The sequence below is a fragment of the Sapajus apella genome, unplaced genomic scaffold (assembly GCF_009761245.1).
Source record: "Sapajus apella isolate SASKATOON/1434 unplaced genomic scaffold, GSC_monkey_1.0 scaffold65, whole genome shotgun sequence".
Classification (NCBI taxonomy): domain Eukaryota; kingdom Metazoa; phylum Chordata; class Mammalia; order Primates; family Cebidae; genus Sapajus; species Sapajus apella.
In genome coordinates, this window is record NW_022437005.1 from 682,183 (window position 1) to 701,123 (window position 18,941).

The following is an 18,941-nucleotide window of genomic DNA, read 5'->3' on the forward strand; positions in this document are numbered from 1 at the left end:
TAGCTGGGATTACAGGCACGCGCCACCATGCCCAGCTAATTTTTTGTATTTTTAGTAGAGACGGGGTTTCACCATGTTGACCAGGATGGTCTCGATCTCTTGACCTCGTGATCCACCCGCCTCGGCCTCCCAAAGTGCTGGGATTACAGGCTTGAGCCACCGCGCCTGGCCAAGTATAAACATTTTTTAAAAGACAGTAAAAGAATGTTTACCCTTTGACAACTGTATGCTAAACAGCTTTTACCTGTCTTTGGTCAGTTAATCCCCATCAAAATGATAGGTACTTAAACCTAAATTTGCTGACTTCAAGGCCTCTATGCTCTTTCCATCATCACAATAAACTGTTAATGCTATTCCAAATTTCATTATAAGCAGGCCCCAATTAACATACTGCATTTGAAAAATCCACCTGTAAACTGATGGCTTGACATTCAGGGGTGCCTAATTTTTCCTCCCAGAAAAGTTTCCTGTCCACAGAAGCTATGAATATAGAAGGATATACTGAGGCTGGGTTACAACCAAAACAGCATTTCTTTTCTTTTTTTTTTTTTTATGAGACGGAGTTTCGCTCTTGTTACCCAGGCTGGAGTGCAATGGCGTAATCTCGGCTCACCACAACCTCTGTCTCCTGGGTTCAAGCAATTCTCCTGCCTCAGCCTCCCGAGTAGCTGGGACTACAGGCGTGCACCACCATGCCCAGCTAATTTTTGTATCTTTAGTAGAGACGGGGTTTCACCTTTTTGACCAGGATGGTCTCGATCTCTTGACCTCGTGATCCACCCGCCTCGCTCTCCCAAAGTGCTGGGATTACAAGCGTGAGCCAAGGCGCCCGGCTCCAAAACAGCACTTCTAAGTCAATTTCAAAAACATCTTTGTTAGAAAAAACAAAAGGAAATGATAAACACCTCAACTTCCCTAGCATTCCAGTATTTAAGAACATTTATAACAGTCACAAGTAAATTCAAACTAGATTTCCCTTGTTGCAATCTAAGTAGTTTCTTCCATATTTATTAGGGTGAGTTTATATAAGGCAACCAGAATTCCTCTACTTCTAAAAAGACTTTCCAAATAACTACTAAGAAAGCAATACCTTCCCAACCATTTTCTTACATGCTAGACATCGACAATGATAATGTATGTACAGCATAACAGACAAACTGGAGGAAGCAACCAGAGAAGAAAAGAGCCTAGGGGCTCTGGTGGGCCTAAGGATGAAAGGAAACAAGATTGTGGCTAATTTGTCATCCACTGGTGGTATGCTGGTTGGGAATCCTTGAAACAGAGTAAACCTTTAAGGTTTATTCTTCCAACTTTCGTATTTGTAATTAACTGGCTACTTCATTGGCAGTGTCCTTTATACAGTATTTGATAGAATACACCAGAGAAATGTGCATTGTATATTAAAAAAAAGAGAAAATATAGGTAATAGAGAATAAAAACAACATTAAAATTTAGGACTTCAATACAGTCACATGTCAGCTAATGATGGGAAACATTAACCTAGATGATATGGGCTAACGTTACGACCTTTTTATCATTGTGTGAACATCATGATAGAGTATACTTATACAAACCTATACTGAATGCTGTAGGCAACTGTAAAACAATAGTATTTGTGTATCTAAACATAAAAAAGGCAGTGTGTTGTGCAAAAACATTATGACGGCACTAGTTGATAAAAATTTTTCAGCTCCACTATAACTCTTATGGGACCACTGTTGTGTATGCAGTCCACTGTTGACTGAAATGTCACGATACAGGGTATGACTGTATTTTCCACAGCTTGTCTTATAAAGCTCTGTGCCTATTCTTGTCAATTCTCTGATGACAGAATCTACTAAGAATTTGTGACAGGTCAAGCATTCTCTGGGTATAAAAAGTTGTCAGAATCTTAAATAACATACATGTTTAGAAGCCTGGAGTGTTCAACAGCAAACATACAGAAGGCTTCCCTTGCCTTATTATTTTCAACCTTCAGAACATCTTATGAGAACACAGCCTTCTCATTTTTACACGTGACCCTGGCTGCAGACCAAATGCTCTCACACAGTGAAAAGTCTATGACAGTACAAATGGGGTCATCCCAGGTAAGCACTTATTATTATTTTTAAAATAAAATAATAATTTCCCCAAATTTTCAAGTAAAATTCAATGAGGGTCTTGTGTATCTTTGTGTACACAATGATAAACACAGGCACACTTCACTAAGAGGTCAGGCCCCAGCTTTAATCAGCAACCAAGGGAAATACCCTTTAAAAATTCTAATTCAGATCAAAATTTGAATTACAGTTCTTCTTTCTCCTAGTTTTGTGATCTTAAGCAAGTCTATGCCTCAGTTTTCTCTTCTGCAAATGGACTACTAACCACTTTGAAGAACTTAATGCAGTATTGTGTGTGAAGCATCTAGGATAGTTCCTGATATAGCACAGGCATCCTATAAGTACAAACTTTCCCCTCCCTCACTCAGAGGATATTTTAAAATGTAATTCTTCTGAATCAAAATTACGCATCTAAAAATTACTTTAAATTTTAAAAATTTCCCTATTTACAGAAAGAAGGAACAATGGGATCCTAAAATAAAATGTATTTTATGACACTCAAAGCTGACAATGCTTAGGAAAAGTTTGGTTAAGTCCTACACAGAGAGACTTCCAATTATTATTATTATTATTATTATTATTATTTTGAAATGAGTCTTGTTCTGTCACCCAGGCTGGAGTGCAATGGCGTGATCTCATGGCAACCTCCATCTCCCAGGTTCAAGGGATTCTCCTGCCTCAGCTTCCCAAGTAGCTGGGATTACAGGCACCTGCCATCATCATTGGCTAATTTTTTTTTTGGTATTTCTGTAGAGATGGTGTTTCCCCATGTTGGCCAGACTGGTCTTGAACTTCTCACCCACCTTGGCCTCCCAAAGTGTTGAGATTACAGGTGCCAGCCACCTCCCCCGGCCCAGATTTTCAATTGTTAAGAAAGCATGATCTCAGCTCATTGCAACTTCCACTTTACAGGTTCAAGTGATTCTCCTGCCTGGGCCTCCCTAACAGCTGGGATTACAGGCACGAGCCACCATGCCTGGTTAATTTTTAGTATTTATAGTAGAGACAGGGTTTCACCATGTTGGCCAGGCTGGTCTCCAACTCCTGACCTTAGGTGATCCACCTACCTTGTCCTCCCACCTTTTTCTGGGATTATAGGAGTGAGCCACCAGGCCTGGCAAGGTATATCTTTTGATAGCAATTTGATGACAGTTATCCGACCACCCACCTTCAATGAAGATTAAATTGAGGAAGGAGAGTATTGTCTTCATTTTCTTTTTTTTTTGTTGTTGTTTTTTGTTTTTATTTATTTTTGGAAAGTGTTGTCTCATTCCCACACAAAACCAGCAGATTCAGTTGGCCCAGCCACCAGTTCCAGCCACAGAAGTTTTTACTGGCTTCACCGTAGACCTCAATGCTGAAAATTACCACTACATATTGCACACAGTGAGCAACTGTCTACAACAGTCTAACCAAAAAGACACTGAGAATGGCTGCAAATCTTTCAGAGCCCAGAAAATGTCAACATGGTCCCAGAGTGAGATTAAGTTTTGTATCAAACCAAAGATCTAAAGAAAAGTCCTTACAGTATGCCCTATCTGGGCTGGGCCTGGTGGCTCACCCCTGTAATCCCAGCACTTTGGAAGGCCGAGGTGCGTAGATCACCTAAGCTCAGGAGTTCAAGACCAGCCTGGCTAACATGGTGAAACCCTGTCTCTACAAAAAATACAAAAATTAGCTGGTGTGGTGGCATGAGTCCCAGCTACTCAGAAGGCTGAGGCAGGAGAATCGCTTGAACCCGAGAGGTATAGGTTGCACTGAGCTGAGATCGCCCCACTGCATTCCAGCCTGGGCAACAAAGCAAAACTCCCTCTCAAAACAAACAAACGAAAAAGAAAAGCACTTATGCCCTATCCTTTACATGGCTCCAAAACCTGAATCTATGGCAGAAATTAGATTTTATTTTATGTATAATTTTATCAGTATTTCTGAGCATTCAAAGGTTAAACAATAAAAAGTTCTCCAGTTAGCACAAGAAGTTAATAGAATCCTTTCAAAAAGCAGGGCATGTTGGCTCATGCCTGTAATTTCACTGCTTTAGGGGGCCGAGGAGGAGGATGGCTTGAGACCAGGATTTTGAGGCCAGCCTGAGCAATTTAGTAAGTCCCTGTCTCTATGAAAAATAAAAAATGAACCAGGTAGACATGGTGGCACACACCTGTGGCCCTGGCTGCCTGGGAGGCTGAGGCAGGAGGATCGCTTGAGCCATACATTCCAGGTAACAATGAGTCATGATCAAACCATTGCATTTCAGCCTGGGCAACACAGCAAGACCTTGACTCTTAAAAAGATAAATAAATAAATAAATAAGTAATACTTGATAAGAGACATGAAGATGCTATACTCAGAAATGTATCTGTGAGAAAATGTAATAAAAGGTTATTATGTTATCCATTTAGCAAAACATTGTAAAGAACTCACAGCATAACATCAAGGACCAACTTTTCAATTTTGCAATAATGAAACTGTTGAAAGCAAGTAACACTATTGAGTTCTGTCAAAATAACACACAGAACATGTTCAACGAAAAATGATGGTTTGGTAGCCAGGCAGTTAGAATACAGATAGAATGATGAAAGACAACCACAAACAGAATAGCAAACGTTTTGCTTTACAGATCAAAGAGTTCAGAACTTCAAATCAGCATAGCTGTGGGCTATGGGAAAACAATACATGTGCCAAGTTTTCTTTTCCTGAGCTCTGGGGCAGACTGCAAGTTTAAGGCAAAATTTTTTTTTTAAAAAGGTATTAATAGTATGGTCTAGAAACAGTGGCTACACATGCAAACAGTGGGAAGGACTATATTAACAGAATCATCCTAGATATTTGCAACCAGAGGATCTTGCTAATTTACATATTTTAACTGGGATCCTGTGGGGACGGATGGGGGGAAAACAGATCAATTAACCTGAAACTTCATAAGGCATTGCAATTTTAGCACTTTCTGAAACTACTAGTATAAAAAAATCTTTGCTTTTTCATTAAATCTTTTACAAAGCTTCTTGGAAAGTCTCTTTTTAAAAATTACATCAGTATTATTAAGAGAGAAAACAGTCTAGCAAATAATTCAAGAAGCACTGAGAAAATCACTAGCAATCATATGGAGAAAATGTATTAGCATCATTTTTAGATAACTCTAGCTGCTTCTCATTTTTATTACACATTCCAAACATGACTCCAGTCTTTTTTGCAGGGTATGAAGTTACAGCTTATTACCTTACAAACTCCTCATATCAACCTGTTAACTGGATGATTCAAGGAAGGAGCGCACACTTAGGTTTTAAAATTTTAGCCACTTATTAGCTGTGTGACCTTGTACAAGTTACAAGAGTGCACTGTGATCTGGTTTCCTCCCCACCACCAAAATATGAGGCAAACTACAAATTCTTTTAGCTTATTTTTAAGTTCAGGTTTTCCATTTAATGCCCTCTTCTACACTCAACTCAAAATTTTAAACATCTGGTTATTTTAAAAGTTCTGACCAAAACAACATTTTCGTGAATATATTTCAAATAATGAGTACATTGGCAATAAATGGAAATAGAACCAAAACTAAACAGTGAACAGGTTTTGAGATGTCTAAAAATCAAAATGCTTGAAACTGGGCTGCCTAACAAAATGAATGCCCCACTAATTCAAAAACATTTTAACTTCTAAATAAAAAGAAGAGACAATACAATGGCCACATATGCATGCCATCGATGTTTTTGTGTTTAAGCTACCCAATGGAACAACTGAACAGAGAAATGGAGATAAAATAAAAGTGGTGGGGAGGACAAAGGATAAAGAGCAGATGCCAAAATAAAAATGAAATTACAACTTTGAAGAGTGGAGGAAGAAAAAGCAAAACAAAGAAAGAGCTACACCCTCACTCCATGCCCAAGGAATAGGAATCAAATGGGGACTCCTCTTGCTGGGCGAGGCAATAAGAGAAGTTCTTGCCTGCGTGAGACAGTAAGAGGCGCCCCTAGTTTTCTGGCCTCTGTGCCTCCCTCCCAAGAGTAAGTATTCTAGAACTCTGTGTGCTCCTGACAAGATATTCCAATGACATTCACAGCCCCACCACTACTAAAGCTTTAAGACCATCAGAACTAATCTCAAAATCCCTTTATTCATATTTAAATCTGCCACCACAAGAAGTTTACAACTCCCAAGTCATTCCTTCTCCCAAAACAATGCTGAACATCCTCATGGACTAAAGCCTTTCTTCTCACTAGTAAGTTACAGCCAGTCATTAGTCATTAAGGAAGGCCCCCATACCTATTTATCTGCTAACTGTAGTTTCACTAAAACTTAGCGCTCTTCTGAGAACACTGCTTCCCCTCTATCTCTTTTAGGAGGTAAATTTCTCTCTCCCACTGTCCATGCAACTCACTGCCAATTCCCATCCACTGGCTAGCCCCCCTCCCCAATGCCTCCACTCTGAATATCACGTTTTCAGGCTATACTAGATAGACTACACTCTTCCTTATTGTAGATATCTTTTTTTTTTTTTTTAACCAAATTCTTCCATATCCCGATGTAGGTATCTAATGACTGCAGTTGTTCCCTCATTTTAATTTTAGCTCACTGCCACTCTTTCCAACACTCCTGTCATAATTCTTGGTGACTCCAGTATCCACACAGATGACCCTCTGAACATATTTTTAGCCTCACTGTTCACTGACCTCCTCCTCTCCTATGGTTCTACACTCTACCCCATCTCACTGCCAGATGGTAAACACATCATGTATTATCCAAAGTTACTTTCCAAGCATCCCACTTACTTTCCAAGCATCTTACTCTTCTACCACCAGCTCCAATCTTTTCATTTTAACCCATTTATGCCTGAGATTGCAATTTTTTGAATTTCTGCAATCAGACCTTGAGCAGTGGGATACAAATAACTCCCATATGCTTAGTGTTCCAACACTGGAACACTAGGCACAAATTAATCTAGGTAACCTGAGACTAACAATATCCTTGGTGTAAAAATGGCATCATGCTTATAATGGAAGCATATCTTAGTTTTTGGAGGTTACATTTTGAAGTTCTTTTTTAGTGTCATGATGCCTGCAACTTTCTAACAGTCAAATATTTCAGAAAAAAAGACTTGCCTGTACTTACTGTCTCCAATTCCTCTCTTCCCATTCTCCCTTCAAACCATAGTAGTCACTTTCAACCCCCATCATCCCACAAAAACCATTCAGTATCACCAATGAGCTTCACATTGCTAAATCCAACGGTTATTCTCAGCCTGCATTTTATTGGCCCATATTCTCACCGAAATGCCTTCTTTAATGGCTGGCTGAATACCCATCAATTATGAATTTCCTCCTGCTTCTCTGATAGCCTCTCCAGCTGCTCTGGATGGTCCATCCTCATGTCTTCTACCTATAAATGCTAGAGTGCTCCAAGGATCAGCTTTTGAACCTTTCTTTTTTGCCTATATTTACTACTTGATGTTCTTATTCACTTTCAGAGATTTATATGATGGAGGTCTCAAATTTATATCCCCAGCCATGTACTCTTAACTGTATAACCAACGGAGTCCTTGGCATGTCTATTTAGGTATCAATGAGCATCTTGAACTTAATATATGGAAAAAAAAAAAAAGAATTCTCGATGCTCCCTTGCATACATGTCCCAACCACAAGCTTCATTATCTGAAGATTACTGCAACAGCCTCTTGACTGATCTCCCCAATTTGGTCCTTGCTCCCCACTTTTATTTATAGCAGCAAAAGTGATCCTGTTAAACATAAAAGTCAGATTTGAATGCTTCGCAGCTCAAAACCCTCCAATGGTTTCTCATCTCAGTCACAGAAATTCATGTCTTTATAATGGCTTACAAAATCTTCCTATCTGGCCCCAAACTACCTCTCTGATCTCATTTACTTCTCTCTTCCGCTCTAGTCATACCATTTCCTCGGATTCCTCAAACACAAGAGATAAAGTATACTTCATGGACACTCCTTTGCTACTTCCTCTGCTCACACAGTCTTCCTGGGCCAGGCTCACTCCCTGACCTCTACTTCCTGTAGTTCTTGGTCAAATATGTTTTGTATATATCTGTCACCTGTTTGATCTCTCCTTCACCAGATTATAAGATCTATGAGTTCAGGGATTTTTATGGTTTGTTCACATAGTATATAGAACAATTCCCGGCACACAGTAGGTGTTCAGTAAGTATTTGACGGAGTAATGAAGGGAAGTTGGGGTACTGTAGAATGTTGAGTAGAAAAAAAACCAGCTACCCATTTCACTAATATCTATTAAACCAGAGATAGCTAAGAAAATGAGGACTTTTATCATATTTAATCTTTTAAGATTATAAACAAAGAAACATGTCATTATTTGTTCCTTTCTGGATGGAATTTCATACATGTTTATATTCAGCTTGTATTATCTACAGAAAGTATTATGTAGATTAATTGGACTAGGAATACAGGGGAAGTTATATAAAGAGAGGAAACTGATTATACTTCTTTTATATGTATATTAAAAATTCCCCAGTGAGGTACATTTCTTCATGAAGGCCCAACTGGTTAATTATATACATCACCTTACCTACTCATTAGTAAGTTGGCAGGATACCTTTAGCAATGCATTGAGATAGGAAATATAACTCCACATACATCAAAATAATTAAGTATAACTTTCTTTAAAAATCTTATTCAACATTTATACTTATTTGTAATCCTAATTAATAAAATTGTATTATTACATTTCCATAGAAATTATTGATAGAGTAGTTCATTCCAGTTATACCCATGAACCTGTGATCAGTTCCCTTAATACTTACCCTTAAGGAATTAAACTCCTTATGTTACTATACTGTATAACACAATGTAAAAAGGTAGAAAGTTTAAATAGTCTAAACTAGAATTTCTTTTGAAAAAATCAAACCAAAACACAACAAACATGAGCGATTAATTTTTCTGGCCAGGCACCATGGCTCACGCCTGTAATCCCAGCACCCTGCGAGGCCAAGGCGGGTGGATCACCTGAGATCAGGAGGTGGCGAACAGCCCAACCAATATGATGAAACCCTGTCTCTACTAAAAATACAAAAATTAGCCAGGCATGGTGGCATGCATCTGTAATCCCAGCTACTTGGGAGGCTGAGACAGGAGAATCGTTTGAACCAAGGAGGCAAAGGTTGCGGTGGGCTGAGATCATGCCATTGCACTCCTGCCTGGGCAACGAGAGCAAAACTCCGTCTCATAAAAAAAAAAAAAGGGTACTTATTTTCCTGAAGAGGTTAATATTTTGGAGATCCAAGCCACAAAACCAGTGAATATATAATATAATCTCACACTGACCCTCTGTGGTTTACTGAAGTATAACATCACAGAAGTCCTGAGGTTCAGGGTAACTTACTGAAAACACACATTTCTTAAGACATAAATTCATTGAAATACACGTCATGAAAGTATTTTGTAGTTTATAACAAGTATCTCTAAGCAATAAAAGCATTATTAGTTCCAATTTCCACACGAATAAACTAAGGTATAGAAAGACTGCTCAATGATCTCATATGTATGTGTAGCACACAGAAAAACCCTTTACACTTGCATGTGCATGTACATAAGGATTCACAGGTAATAATATCCCACTAGGGGCCTTCAAAAATATGGCAATTTACCTTTAAAATATCAATTGTCCCTTATTCAATTAAAAGTAAAAAATATATGCCCAATGTTGACAATAATTCCGTGAAACTGACACTCTTACTGATTGCTGAAGGTATTATAAGCTGGTACAACACTTTTGGAAAGCAATTTGGCAGTAACTTCAAGACACAAAAAGTATTCATGCCCTTTCTTAGTAATTCTATTTCTGGGAAACTATCCTATGAAAATAATTCAAAATATGGAAAAAGCTATAGATTATTTATAACATCCTGGATACTTGGCATCTGAGATTTACATTTTAGGTTTTGACATTGGTAGTTTTAACAGCTTGTGAAAGAACCACAGGTTGATCTACAGCACAAGTAAAGTTGCTGTGTGAGCAGGGAAGTCACGTAACTAACTACTGAGTTAAGCCTGAATGCTAGCATCAGCGTCTCATTGTGGCCTGGTTGCTCTCTACTAGTCCTGACATGCTTGGAAACATTTCTAACCTGGAAGAGAGAACAACTCATCTTTGTTTTAAAAATTAAAAGGCCCTGAGAAAGCAGGTCAATTACTTGGCTGCTGATAAAAATGAAGAGATTTAAGAAAAGCTTGATATTTGTGGGTTTGGGATTTGTCCTATTGTTTTGTTTTGTTTTGTTTTTTTCAATGTTATAGGTCCACTGCAGTGAAAGAGTAGAAATCTGATTGAATATTCCACAGCAGAGAAATGGTAAATTAAACTGAAATCTTCTTAACCAGTGGTTGAATTAGGATAGTGGAATCACAGATGATAATCTTTCATTTTACATTTCCACTTCATAAGGCCAACATTACCTTGACACCAAAAACCAATACAAGGAATGAAAACTACAGATCATATTACTTTTTGTCACAAGTATACATATTTTTAATAAAATATTACTAAATTAAGTTAGGAATATATTTAAAAAAATAAGGTACCATGACCAAATGGAGGTTTAACCCAGGAAACATAAGCATTGCTTAAATCTTCCAGTTACCGATATAGGTATAAATAATACTTTTAGGTATTTGCCCTACATAACTATGTTTTGTTTGTTTGCTTGAGATAGGGTCTCATTCTGTTGCCTAGGCTGGAGTGCAGAGGCATGATCACAGCTAACTGCAGCCTCAACCTTCTTGGGCTCAGGTGATTCTCCCACCTCAGCCTCACCAGTAGCTGGGACTATAGGCATACGCCACCATGCCCAGCTAATTTTTGTCTTTTTTTGTAGAGATGGACTGGTTTTGCCATGCTACCCAGGCTGGTCTTGAATGTCTGAGGCTCAAGTAATCCACTCACGATAGCCTCCAAAAGTGTTGGGATTACAGGAGTTAGCCACTGTGCCCAGCCTCATAACTATGTTAATAAAGACATAATCTAGATGGGGTCTACTTAGTGTGAGAACCTATAACATATATCTGTACCTTATAACTGGCATTATATATTTCTGAAATACTTGCTATGAAACATCTCAATCCAGTTTATTTTAGATCTGCTTTCTCAAACCGACAACTGAATACCTCAATTTAAAAATGTTCATATTAAAATATATTCAATAAGCTTGTTCTAGGATTAGAATTAAACTACAATGTATTCAACTTAAAAGACAGAATTCAACATTTCTTAGAATCATAAAGTCAAGGGACTCAAGTAAAATATTTCTTCACAAACATCTCTGAGTGGCATGATTATGTAGCCTTATTGTGGAAATTTACTGACACAGACAGCAGCCTTAAAGCAGACTTTAGTTCTTTTGCCAGAAAATTTTAATATAGAGAATTCCTCTTTATATTATTACATTAAAATCTGCCTTCCTCCAACTTTTATCCAGTGGCAGCAGTGCTAACCAGTGAGGTAATAAAAGAGATTAAGTCTTCATTTACATATCCCACAAGTACTTAAAAATAGCTGTTAAAGTCACTTTTTAGACTTTTCCTCTCCAGGCCAAATCAACTGAGTTCTCCCAACCACGTGCCATATGATACACCAGTAAACTTCACTTGTTCTTACCACGACTTCCTGCAGAAGCCAAACATTTAAAACAAATGGGTTGCAACACAGCACTTCATTCCTGTAGGAATATGCAGCAGACATGTGTCCATCCTAGCAAATTTACTACAATAGCCAGTCAATCCTCAAGTATCAAAACACCCTCATTTTTCCCAAAATAAAAACCCATGAAAACAAATGTTGTATTCCCAATATAAAAGCATGCTGCTTATAAAAAATTGAATTGATAATAGAACATTTTTAAGTTTTAAGCAATGGTATTCCTACAACTGGTTAGTACCTTTTCTCCTAGAGACTAATAAAGGCTAAAGAACTAAACCCTTATCCAAAAATGTACCTGGTTTTAAAAGTTATATATAATATAAACAGCAGTAATATACAAAAACAGTATTGGCTGCAATGCCCAGCACTGTTGAAAAAAATGTGTACAGTAGTCCCCTATTATCTGAGGAAGATACATTCTATGACCCACAGTGAATGCCTGAAACTGTGGATAGTACTGAGCACTATACATACTATATTTTTCCCTATATATCTATAGCTATGATAAAGTTTAACTTATAAATTAGGCACAGTAAAAGATTAACTCCACCAATAATATAATAGAACAATATACTATAATAAAAGTTATATCAACATAGTCTGTTTCCTCTTTCTCTTTCAAAGTATTTTATTGTACTATCCTGGATAACAAACTGCAGAAAGTGAAACCATGAAAATTGGGCAACTGCTGTTTACTCAGAACGATCCTGATTTATCCCAGCTTCTATATTTGTTTAGCTTTGACATGGTTGTAATTAGTTTTGTACTAGTATTATTCTATTCTACTATGCTATGTTTCTTTGACTATTCGAAGCAAGATTGAAGATGGGAGACTATGTAATACATATTTTGTGTTAGTGAAACTTCATGAATTAAGGACTAGTAGGAGTTATGGAAGAAAAGGTCACTTAAGAATTAAACATCCTCGCCAGGTGCAGTGGCTCACGCCTGTAATCCTAGCACTTTGGGAGGCCGAGGTGGGTGGATCACCTGAGGTCAGGAATTCAAGACCAGCCTGGCCATCATGGTGAAACCCCATCTTTAAAAAAGGAAAAAAAAAAAGATGGCCGGGCGCGGTGGCTCACGCCTGTAATCCTAGCACTTTGGGAGGCCGAGGTGGGTGGATCACAAGGTCAAGAGATCGAGACCATCCTGGTCAAAATGGTGAAACCCCTGTCTCTCTAAAAATACAAAAAATCAGCTGGGCATGGTGGTGCGTGCCTGTAATCCCAGCTACTCAGGAGGCTGAGGCAGGAGAATTGCCTGAACCCGGGAGGCGGAGGTTGCGATGAGCCGAGATCGCGACGTTGCACTCCAGCCTGGGTAACAAAAGCGAAACTCCATCTCAAAAAAAAAAAAAAAAAAAAAAAAAGAATTAAAAGAATTAAACATCTTCAAAAGAAGTGTAATAACTTTAGAACACATGGTGCATGGATTCATTCGAGTTTCTATAGCTTGAGAATACAGGCTCAAACCTAGGAAAGGCTACTCTGATAAATGGACAGGAATAATTTATAGTTAGTAAATCAATCAAGAAACTAATCAAGAATAAGCTGGTATGAGTCTAAACTGCTAGTCATTAAGTTAGTTAAACAGTGTATGCAAATATGATGTTAAGATCCTCACTAAAACATTTCCGGTTCCTTCATATCTAAAATGTACTCAATATACTGAAATTGGAAAAAGAGAAAACTTTTAGTATCTAATTCTTACCTGGAACCCATTTAATTTCCATTTCCATATGATTTTCTTTGCCTTTCTTTTCTTTTTCTTGAATAACCTGTAAGAGCTGCCTGTACTTAGCGATTTGTTCTTCATCATCCTTCTGACTTTTCTTTGTTTTCCCATCTTCTTCTACATTGACTTCATCATCACCTAATGAAAAAAAAAATTCACAATACACAGAAATAATTCACTTCTAACTCTAGTGTTCAGATCTCACAGTCACTTTCTTTTAAAAGACATTGTTAAGACCCCAGGATATCAAAATCAGACTTAAACTTCTGAATATTAAATGAAAGACTTAGGGTCTCACGTAGAATAAAAATCAGTTGCAATATAAATTTGCACTGTCATAGTAGTATGCTTGGGAATCACCCTTTTCATTAAAATTTATATTTGATAATTCTGCAGTCACATAACACCTTTGGGCTTCTCTTTCCCATAAGCTGCAAGACAATGAAGATGGCATTTTTATCCCTCCTTATGTCCTCCATTGTCCAGCACAGTGCTTTAAAATGTTACGCTGAATAAATGTAGGCTGAAATAGTTGGGATGAACTCAGTTTGGAGATTTAGCTGTTCAGACCGAAGAGAAGAGATAAAGGCAGTTGTTTATAATCCAAACCTAACAATACTGGAACCTTTTTTTTTTTTTAACAAACCCTTGTGTTGAGGGCTGACTTTCAATAGATCGAAGCAAGGGAGCTGCTCTGCTACGTATGAAACCATGAACCAGAAGCAGGTCATTTATGAACGGTCTAGTGCCAGGTTCCCCACGAATGTGTGTCATGTGACGGGTGGGGGGTGACCACCTTTCTGGCCATACCCCACTTTCCCAGGACACAGGACCCAAGTCCCAGAAAACGTGGCCAGGCACGTCCCACGGAACCTTTCCATTTTTAAGCAAGCGTACTTACTTCAATGATCTCATTAATATATTAAGAATAAAAATGAATTAGGAGTTACTTCAATTAATTTCACTGTGTGGAAAAATACTCACATTTGCATTTCCTAGTTCTGTAAAAATAATTAGAATACAAACAAAGAAACAGTATAAAAATCATGGCCAATAAATACCCAAGAAAACTAATACACCAAAAAGTTTGTTCTACATTTCCAATGCAAGTCTCCAAATTAAAAACAAACCAGAAACCTGGGTTTTAATGCAAAACATACAGACTTATTGAACTAATTGTCTCAAGTAAAGGAAACTCTACAAGCAGGATAATGAAGTCCCTCTCCTCTATAACCTATTGCTAACTGCTCACCAAAAATGTCTGATATTATTAAGCATTTAGCTGGGAAACATCAGTGTTAACAGATTGTTCTTGTATCTTTTTTAATTTAAAAAATTCATTTACATTTTTCTTTATTCAGCAAGTTCATATAATCAATGTCCTTACTTCTTAAAAAGGTGTTATAGAAAAAATTTGGTTAAGTAACTATTTCTGTATGTATATATTTTTTTCTTAAAATAAATAATGGTTCAGGACATTCTTTCTAGCCTATCACACTTTTATTTTCATTCAAACAGCTGAAATTCATTTTTTTCCTGTTTGTGCTTTGTGCCACAATAATAATGTTGGATGGAATTCTGTCATGTATCCCATAATTCAATGGATAAAACATCAGGAACACATTAACAAATGGCAAAGTATTTCTTTCTATTAAAATCTTACTTCTGAAAACATAATTAGAAGCAAGCTCCTTCCAAGTTAAAATTTTAGTAGTAAGTCTCTGATGGCTTACTTTAAACTGATTTTTTTCCAGTACTGAAATTTTACTTTCTGAAGCTCTAAAATGTGGGGTAAGTCATGTAGCTCTGTTTTTTCACAACTCAAGGACACTAGTTTGTGAAAGCCTTAACACTATATAAGGAGTGAAAAAATAATAATCCTAACAGTAAGCCACCCTGCTATGCTCTCTTATAAATAATAAGCAGAAATATTCAGTAACTCTAAGGTATACAAATATACTAATGTATCTATGACAGGTACTGAATTACAGATTATAGTAAATTTGTAATCAATTAAAATGCTGAAGAAAAATATATGCTTTAAAAAAAGCGGTGTGTCTCAAACAAAAAGACATTATTTATTAAAGTTTTAAGATATAAAAATACATGATACACGGCACATCATTTCGATCTTTCCAACCATAAGCCTGGCACAATTATGATCCTCATTTCACAGCTATGGAAGAAAGATACAGGGGGTTTAGCAAACCTAATCTATGTACGGTGAAGTTAGGATTTGAAACCAGCAGAGCCCAAGCTCTTAACCAGAAAGTATTAACAAATTAATGCTTAATATTCACAATATTAGCTGCCCTAATATCAAAAATGTCATCTTAAACTTCAGTTCTCCCAAAACAGAAATCTATTTGAAAAACTTGTATCCAATCTTCACACGTGTGTATAAAAAGTTATCTTTTTTCCTTTATCTTACAGCTGCTAGTGAGGAAAAACTATCCAGAATTTTCAGAAAAGTTCTAAAGGCCCATATAGGCATATAAATAAAAATGAAATACTGATAAATAATTATGTCTTCCTCCACATCTATGAGGGGAAAAGACAGAGGATAACTGTAAAAAGGACTCAGCTGTTCTGTGAACAATAAAAAATAAAATGGTCATCCAGTTATTTGGAATGCCAAAAAAATTAACAAGCATCAGCCACTAAGACCTTAAAAAAAATGTTGACTCTCTTTGTGCCCAGCTAACTCCCATGGCAAATACACATTTTCCAAGAGTATTAAATACTTAAGCAATTATGTGGTTGCATTAATATGAGATGTCTGAACAAAGAAATCAGAATAATGGAACATGATTTTCCCTACTGTTCAAGAGTAGTATTTTATGGAAAGCTTAGAAAAATGAAGCGCTATCTTCAGTAGGCTAAAAGAAACAGTGATAGACCAATCATAGGATCCAAGAAAGTCAAGGTTTAATAGCACTATGGTAATACTAAAGAAACATTTTAGAATTTATTTAATTTAACATTTAGGCTATAAAAATAACACAGATGCAAAAGGAAAACAACAAAGCTCTGAAAAATGTTACGCTACAAATTAAAGAATATTCATTCTTGCTAATTTAAAATACTTATAGCTATGTTTAACACTTATGGGTTCTTCACTTTCTGTCAGCACTAAACCTCTTACTCATAATTTTTCATGACTGGGAATTCTTCTATTAGATAAGAATGAAGATGTGAAGGTATTAGGCAGATAGCATCAACCAAAAGTTGACAAGAAATTACAACCAGGCAACCAATTTCCAAACAGACACAGGTCAAATACAGGGAAAAAGGGGTCTGAGGGCTTTATTTCTACAAAGTGAGCTATTTTAAGCAAAGAGGATATACATTTAAAAGTACAGTTGATTCTTGAACAATATGGAGGTTAGAGGCACCAACCCTAGGCACAGTCGAAAATCCACATGTAACTTGATTCTCCCAAAACGAATAATCTACTGTTCCGTGGAAGCCTTACCAATAACACAGTCAGTGAACACATATTTTGTATATTATGTGTATTATATGCTGCATTCTTATAATAAACTACAGAAAATAAAATGTTACTAAGAAAATCATAAGGAAGAGAAATATATTTCCTATGCATGCATTACATGGAAGTGGATCATTATAAAAGTCTTCATCCTCATTGTCGTCATCACACTGGGTAGGCAGAGGAGGAGCAGGAAGAGGATTTGGCCTTATAGTTTCAGGGGTGGCAAGGGCAGAAAAAAACCCATTTATAAGTGGACCCACACATTTCAAACCCATGTTGTTCAAGAGTCATCTATATACCATTAATCATTTCAGTCATTAAAGAAAAAAAAGGCCAGGCACAGAGGTTCATGCTTATAATCCCAGCACTTTGGGAAGCTGAGGTGGGTGGATCACTTAAGGTCAGGTGCTCAAGACCAACCTGGCCAACATGGCGAAACTCCACCTCTACTAAAAATACAAAAATTAGCCAGGGCAGTCCCAGCTACTCGGGAGGTTGAGCTAGGAGAATTGCTTCAACCTAGGAGGAGGAGGTTGCCCAAATTGCACCACTGCACTCCAACCTGGGTGACAGACTGGGATTCCGTCTCAAAAAACAAAAACAACTTGAATAAACATAAAGATAATTTGAGAACTTCTTATGAGCAAGCTAACTACTTCAGACTAACCCTTTCACTGAAGACCTTAAGTTGGAATTAAGTTGGATTAAATATTTTAAAAATATTTTATAAAGTTGAACTGTCAAGTTAGAGAAGAATTACTTGTCAAAAACAAGAAGGGAATATTAGAGGGATGATCCCAGGGTTATAGACCTGTTTTGCTCTGAGATCATTTCCTGTTTCCTGATCCATAGAAAAAACAGCTGTGAAACTCAACTGTGGTTTTAGCAGCCTTTAAGGATCAAGAAGACAAAAGTTCCCAACAAAAGGGGGAATTTCAATTAGTACCCTGACATTAAATATTAGCACCCAGAGGGATATACTCCCAGGGAAATAGTCAATCTGAAGTAAACCAGCCCTCATGGAGAATTTAATCACCGCAGAAGCCAGGGAACCTCAAGTCTTAACACTTGGAGAAATGTGGTTCTAGACCAACCAAAATAAATTAAAGTTTTCTCTGATCAAAGATACCCTAACTTCAAATATCAAAGTAGCACATAGAGTTAACTAGGCACACAAGTAAACAAGAGACAAATATCTTGTAAAACAATAGAAACCAACCTGAAAATACATGAAATATTAAAACTATCAGAGATTATAAAAACATGTTTACTCTGTTTATAGGTATGAAGAATATGTTGAAACTATCGACAATGAGTAAAAAATATTAAAAGTGGTATTTCTGACTTGAAAAAATAGCCAAATACAACCCCCATAAGTAAAAAATATAATAACCAAGATTAAGAACTCAATGGAGAGGTCTATCAGCAGATTTAACACTGCTGAAAAGACAATTAGTGATCTGGAAGGTAGGTCAGAAGAAAATATCCAGAATGTAGTACAGAGACAACGGATTAAAAATAAGAGTAGAGACAGGCAAGATACAATGAAAAGATCTAACATGTATTTAGTTGATGTTCTAGAAAGATAAAGAAACAACATCCGAAAACATAATGGCTGAGAAGATTCCAAAACGGATGAAAAATACCACTCCACAAATAAATGAAACCCAACAACAAACCTCAAGCTCCATAAATTAAAAGAAATCTGCAGTAAAACTGCAGAAAGACAAAAACAAAGAGAAAACTTTAAAAGTAGTCAAAGGAATAATTATAGACACTGAGAGTCTGCTTTCTAACTACTTGAAAAAATGGAATGTAAAAATATTTAATTAATCTAAATGATGCTCTTATTTTTAAAAAGGCAAAGGGGAGGGGTGCCTAAAAGATCATTTTACTGGTTTACTAAGAAACTGTGCAACCATATGAATCAGGAAAAGC

The 18,941-nt window shown here is 36.9% G+C and overlaps 1 protein-coding gene across 3 annotated transcripts in view; it reads right to left on the reverse strand.

Moving 5' to 3' along the window:
• The window catches only part of ESF1 (ESF1 nucleolar pre-rRNA processing protein homolog), a 61,587-nt gene that overhangs the window by 27,720 nt on the left and 14,926 nt on the right, over positions 1 to 18,941 (reverse strand). For all 3 annotated transcript variants that reach the window (XM_032248016.1, XM_032248017.1, XM_032248018.1), the window contains exon 9: positions 13,487 to 13,648. In XM_032248016.1, the coding sequence (XP_032103907.1) occupies positions 13,487 to 13,648 (162 nt within the window). The remainder of the gene's footprint in view (positions 1 to 13,486; positions 13,649 to 18,941) is intronic.